At 38.9% G+C, this 6,738-nt stretch overlaps 1 protein-coding gene across 1 annotated transcript; it reads left to right on the top strand.

Moving 5' to 3' along the window:
- Positions 1 to 837: 837 nt before the first annotated feature.
- Positions 838 to 6,226, top strand: BBOX1 (butyrobetaine (gamma), 2-oxoglutarate dioxygenase (gamma-butyrobetaine hydroxylase) 1; the record flags this gene model as incomplete). Its single annotated transcript, XM_009879214.1, has 4 exons — positions 838 to 943; positions 3,429 to 3,625; positions 4,226 to 4,392; positions 6,026 to 6,226. Coding segments are annotated over 4 exons (631 nt in total), but the record flags the coding sequence as incomplete, so codon positions are not given.
- Positions 6,227 to 6,738: the final 512 nt, after the last annotated feature.

Raw genomic sequence — 6,738 nt, 5'->3', positions numbered from 1 at the left:
TTCTTTTGAAACCGTTATTAAGAACTAATGCTAGACACACATCATATGAAACATACTGTATTTGTTCTACAGTATTTCAAATGGGGAATACAAGCTTCAGATTTTCTTTTAACTCACTTATGCTCCTGTGATGACATGGACTGAGTATGGCGACCTACATTTCTCCAGACAAATGCCTGGATATATAACGTGAATCCGCTGAGGACTGTCTCCAGTCAATAAATGGGGGTAGTCCTCAGAAAGAGCCTCAGAGAAGGAGAAGTTACAAAGTCTTTCATCAAGACATTTTCCTTTAGCTGCAAGTTTTCAATTTACAGGAACGATCACCCTGCAAAGGCTACTCTGTATTTTCTAAGAACAAAAAGCTTTAAAAATATTTTTTGAGGAAAGTTACATAGCCTTTAACAATTTCAAATTTCATTAGCAATGTGCTGCACCTAGCAGAGTAAAATGGAAGTTTGATAAAAAGAAATGGGCCAACTTTGACTCTCTCAGTAGTAAGATGGTAATTTACCCCAGCAGATACCTCTTGGTTAGTGTCTTCGGCTGATCTTTGCATTCAGCAAGTGCTGCCTCTGGAAAGCCATTGCTCTTCTAGACAGGACACCAGAGCCTGACGTCGCTCAGGACACTGAAGTTTCTAGATTGAATCTAGGAAGGCTGAAATGAGCCTTTTTGCTGTGCTGGGGGGACACTGCTAGATCATCATTTCCTTATAATTTTGCAACGTTTTTACATTCAAAGATGGAATGACTTTTTCGTACTGTAATTTCACAGTTCCAGTGGGTACTGGCAGGCTGTTTTAATGTGTTTTCGCTTTTCCCTTTCATTACAAAGACCAACCTGGCAAGTGCAAGACAAAGCAGATGCTAATAATGTTGCTTATACAACCGGGAAGCTATGTTTTCACACTGATTACCCTGTTCTGCAGCATCCACCTGGGGTAAGGTGAATATACAGACTTTTTCAAAACACAAAAGGGGAAAGGGAAACATTCTTATGGGGAAAGGGAAACATTCTTATTGCACAACATAAGGTTAGCATTCAGTGACTTTGAATTTTGTCTTAGAAGAGCAATATAAAAATAATTATATATTGATCTGCATATAATGATCTATAAATACGTGGCTATGCAATATATACATAATGTAAGTTCTGCATAACAAGCCTCTTACGTATCCCACATTTTTTAAATTAAATTCACAAGATATTGAGAATATTACCATATGAGAAAACATTAGGGTCTATATGTGGTTTTGATACTGCTTTTGTTACATTAAAAAAGTTAGGGCTAAATGCTGTACTCAAGTGGTGACATTTTAGGACTTATCTGTTCACCTCAGGAGGGGAATGTATTAGAAGAGATATGATTAAGATGTTATGTTCTGTTTTCTCTGAATTAAGTTAGATACTTATTTCGCTTTCATAATAAACCAAAAAAGAGGCATTCTGTAAAGCTAGAAAACGACCACAGAAAATATGTTTTCACCTAATCCCTGTCACATGAAACTAACCCGCATAGTTCACCAGAATGTTATGTTCTGTTTTCTCTGAATTAAGTTAGATACTTATTTCCCTTTCATAATAAACCAAAAAAGAGGCATTCTGTAAAGCTAGAAAACGACCAGAGAAAATATGTTTTCACCTAATCCCTGTCATATGAAACTCTAATCCGCATAATTCACCAGAGAACAGGTACAAAGAACAAAGATAACCCTGGAAAAGTTTGCATCTATGAAACTTCCCCTTCTAATGTTGTGAAATACTTTCTATCAGTTGTTTCTACAATTAAACAAAAAGCCAATGTGATTTATCCACAAATAAGTACCAAATATTTCATGCCAACATCACATTTTAAAATCATTTAGATAATGTTCATTAATATGGAGCAAGGATGGAAAAGGGCTTCATGAACAGAGAGCAGGTGTGACAGCTCACTGCCCTGTCTGTGCCAAAGCTCACACTCTGCTGTGAAACATTTGAAGAGTGTAGCATTTTTCATTTAAAACTGCTTGTAAGGAAAAAAAAGTATTAGATTGAGTTATTTTTGAACATTGTCCTGAATGTGCAGTTGTCTTATCTAATTATACAATATTTGAATTCTTAAGACCTATTTATTACAAACATTTAAAGAAATATTTTTAAATGGATGTTTAGTTTCAAAACTGTCCCATAAAAATAGCTTTAAGATTTCCTACGTTTTGATCTGGCAACTATTTTTCCAGGAGATACGCTGATTAGAAAGAAACCCAAACAACTGATGATTAGATCTAGCAGAAACATTAACTCTCTAGAATATAAAGCTAAATTCTCATTTGAACTAAATTCTCCCTTTGAACGGTTCCAGGGTTGTTTACCCTGAGGAAGGTGTCCGCAGCCCTCAGCAGTGCCAGGCTGGGCTCACCCTACGCAAGGGTGGCTGTGGCCACAAAAGAAAAGAGTTTGTTGCCTCATGCCCCCTTAAGTGGAAGCCCAGAGTCCCCCTCACAGCTTGTTGGCCAAAAGGAGGGCGCAAAGCTCTTCACCAAATGAATAAACTAGTTTACACCCTTTCTGCACTGCTGAGTATTTAAGTTTCCTCCTGCATGACCATCATCAAGGTCTGTGGGCCCAGCTGGTGAGTTGATTCTGGGACAAACCTTGTCCTCTGCTCCTCTTTCTCCTCCTGGTTTGTGGTTTTGTGTGTGGTTTTGTGTTTTTTTCCTCCTTGCAGTCTCAGAAATAATTCACCTTCATGGAAGGGATAGGTGACTGCAGTTACTATTGCTATGACGTTTATTTTGTGTTGTTTGGCTGAGATGAACAGTTGCACTTTGTGTCATGCTGGACTCTCCAAATCCACGGGGAGTTTTACGCCCGTGTCAGCAGCTCAGCTTTACTCTGAGAGCCCAGTTTAGGCTTTTCTGCTCCATCTCACACCTTGGCAATTTCACTGTGAAGTGAAATGAAACTATCTTAATCTCACTTCATCACAGAGACACTGGGCCTGTTGCTGTCTATGACAGCCACCTTTCCCCTCGGTGAGCAAATAACTCAGAGCAGGTTTTGTTTCTGCAGGAGAAAGCTAATCCGCCTGGTTGAGATAAGACTGCAATGCATTTAACATTATGACTGCCACAAAAGAGGGACTCAAATGAAAGAAGCAAGACCAGGGCTCTGCAGTTGACTCACAGGCTGCAAGCATTAGAAGATACCCCAGATGGGATGGATTTTATGAACACGCTACTTTAATCTTCTGCCTTTGTGATAGTGGTGGCAGTGCTGTGAAGCTGCAGTAATGGGAACTGTGTCTTTCACTAAAACCAAACCAAACAACCCCAAAACAACAAAAAAAAACACCATAACCCCAGATATGAGGGAACTGATACCAATGAACTGATAAGTATGCAAGCTAATTCTTTTTGTAATGAGATGTTAATTCATTCCAGGTTCAGTTTCTCCACTGTATAAAGCAAACAGCTGCAGGAGGTGAAAGTGAAGTTGTAGATGGATTTCATGTATCCAACAAGCTGAAAAAACAAAATCCTGAGGCATATCAGATCCTGTCCTCTACTGCTGTAGACTATACAGATGTTGGGGTCGACTACTGTGATTTTGCTGTGCAATGTAAACAAAGGATTATAGAGTGAGTAGTTTCAACAACACAAAAATAGAATCCCATGTAAGTAGGAGGAGGTCTGCTCCTGCCACCGTGTGGGGAAACACTGGTTTAACTTGGTCTGTAGTTAGTTTTGTGGATTTTTTGAGTTTGTTTGTTAGAGGGGTTTTTGCCTGTGTGTAACATGTTCTGTGCTTTGTACCACCACAGCATAGTTTTCCTTATTTGGTTTCGCCACAGACTGGCAAGAAGTGGTGGCAATTGGAGCACCAGACACAGGTTAACAGCAGCTAGATCTGTTACTAAATTCCAGCTGACGTATATCTGTATCATGTCAAAGAGAGGTCATAATTTGAAGCGTTTAGATTAAGAACTATATACTGTAAAAAGACCAAATGAAAATGTTCATACATGTTAAAAGTGTATTATTCTACAATTAAAAGAGTATAGAATATAGATTTTTGAGCAAATTAAGTGTCTACACTTTCTCCTGATAATCCCTTTTCCAATCCATCTATAGGAACATACTGAAATTCCAGCAGGAGAATTCAGTTGTTGTTTCACCATCTTAAAATATTTCAGTAACAACATAATACATGCCTGTTCCTTTCCTTCTCTATTCCATAGTGTCGATTCCAGAGGCCAAGCAGTTCGCATTAATTATAATAATGCAACAAGAGACACTGTGTTTGACATACCAGCTGAAAAAGTGAGGCCCTTTTATGCAGCTCTAAAGGAATTTGATGATTTATTAAACAGTGCAGAACACAAGTTTACTTACAAGCTGAAACCAGGTCAGTAAGTGGCTTCTCCTCATGATGATTTTTCACATGTTTTTCCTAACAGGCAAAACACTTGAAGCACTGGTACTGAGAGGAAATTTCAGTCCTTCTATCACCAATTTTATTTCATACTGCTTCCTTACATTCACCTCACAGATTTCTTTTGATGTTATTACACTATAAAGAAAGAAAAAGAGGTAAAAAAAGGGCATAGGGGATAGAGTCTATCTATTGTTTAGTCCAATCTATCTTTGTAGCACATCATAACCCCATAGCATAAAGGAAATTGTAACATGTCATATCGATAGCACCACAGACGGGACATATCATGTGTAAGACTGCTGTGCTATCCCAGTTCAGTGTCTATTCGTTGAACGACAGATAGTCACGTACTTTTTCCTCTGCTTCATTTGATGCAGAGTACAGGCGTTACGCCAAATAATATGTCTGGCTTCATGACGCTTGAATTTGTTTGTGGGGCACCTTCCCAGCAGCAGAACATCCAGTAGAAGATACAGATGCACAATGTGCTTAATGCTGAATGAAGCTGAACAGGGGAATTCAGTCATTGTCCTTGCTCAGGCACCGAACGCCAGTGTGATGCTGGGTGGGTTTCTGAGGCCACTGCTGCTGTGCTGCTCTTTCTGGGTGGCCTGTGCAAGACATCTGGAGGCAGATTTGCAGAAGTGCTAAGTGCTCTAAACTTCAGCTGGAGTTGTATACAGCTGTGTTTGGAACATAAAACATGCTGCAAAAATGCCCTTTACTCTTTAAAAGTCAGTCCGTGCATATATTTAACTGCTTTGGCCTTAATCTCCCTTCTTTCATTCCCCAGCTATAAAATAAAGATATGAATAGTCCCTCATCCCTCAAGAGATGTTACAAAAGTGAATTCATTAGTGTATCTGACTGCCTCACGTACTATAATGCTAGTGTCTTTAAAATGTCTATGAGGAAATTAATCTCCCTCTACTGGGAACATGCAATAAAATAATTTATAAGATCACATAATAGATGGTAAAACGAAGTACCTCACATTACATTATCACCATCCATCCCATCAATTAATGTACCAAAAGGGTTGTAGAGGGGAGGGGGAGAAGGAAAGAAAGACTCTAAGGTTGTTTAATTAGAGATTTATCATAATGGCGACACACAAGGGACAAAATTTTAAATGGCATGCTAGCTTTAATTATGTGATTTCCTAACTTTCAATGGCTTGACTTTGTTCTCCTAAAATTCTCTTAATAGGCACAGTAATGCAGGATAGTACAAATAGTACCAGTCTGATCAAATAAAAATCATCCTCATGGCTTTCATCCTTTTTATCCTTCCTGAGGACTTGCTGTAGTTGCCCTCAAAGCCTGTTTTGCTCAGTGTGGACTCTCCTACCACTCAACTTTTTAACTGGTTATACAAGTGGTTATACAAGAACAGAAGCAGAGATTGAAAGGGACCTTCCCTCTCTGGTTGAGAATGACCAGCTAAAATAAAATCACCGTCTTTGCTGTGACTGGCTGTCTCCAGCTGAGCGAATTGAAATTATTGCTCCCTAACCTTTGATATAAATCTACCTTCACATCATCTGTGTGAAGGAATCAACTATAACATACCAAATATTAAACTTTGTGCAATCTCTTTATAGGAGACATAGTGACGTTTGATAACTGGCGCGTGCTCCACGGTCGCCAAAGCTACCCATCGGGATCGGAAGTGACTCGTCACCTGGAAGGTGCCTATGTGGACTGGGATGTGGTCATGTCAAGGCTCCGGCTCCTCAGGAAGAGGGTACTGAACAGGGACTGAGCTTTCATAGAACTAGAATGAGGAAAATATAGATTGTCTAACCTCAACCACGACAACAAAAAATTTAAAAATTGTGTCTTCTTTTCAGAAACTAACATAACAAACACATTTTTGAGTTCCATAAGCTAAGAAACCTGTTGTTCATAACAATTTAAGATTCATCTGTGCCCTGGTCTTTGAAACCATAAATGCATTGCTACCTCTGGCAGTTTATTTGTTTTTTAAAATCAGTGTGCAAAATGTTTAGCACTGTACTGGGCTGACTGGGTATCACAACACCTTCCTTTGCCCCTACAAATATACTTGTCCTCCCTTGAAACGCAGCACCACAAGAGCTTAACATATTCTTTACTGAAGGTTTGTTATGAAAAGCACCTTCCTCTATTTTCAGAGAGGTATTTTTTATTGCATAACTCATAACTAAGATTCATTATCAAAATAAATAACCGCTGCTGAGGAGTTATTTTTATATGCACACCTTCCTAAGCAGAACTTAAGTTTAAATTTCCTTCGACAGATGCTCTATTCTGTATATCCTGCTGTACATGTGGT

This window comes from Apaloderma vittatum, unplaced genomic scaffold (genome assembly GCF_000703405.1).
Source record: "Apaloderma vittatum isolate BGI_N311 unplaced genomic scaffold, ASM70340v1 scaffold1962, whole genome shotgun sequence".
Taxonomy (NCBI): Eukaryota; Metazoa; Chordata; class Aves; order Trogoniformes; family Trogonidae; genus Apaloderma; species Apaloderma vittatum.
This window is presented reverse-complemented; position numbering and strand designations above follow the sequence as displayed.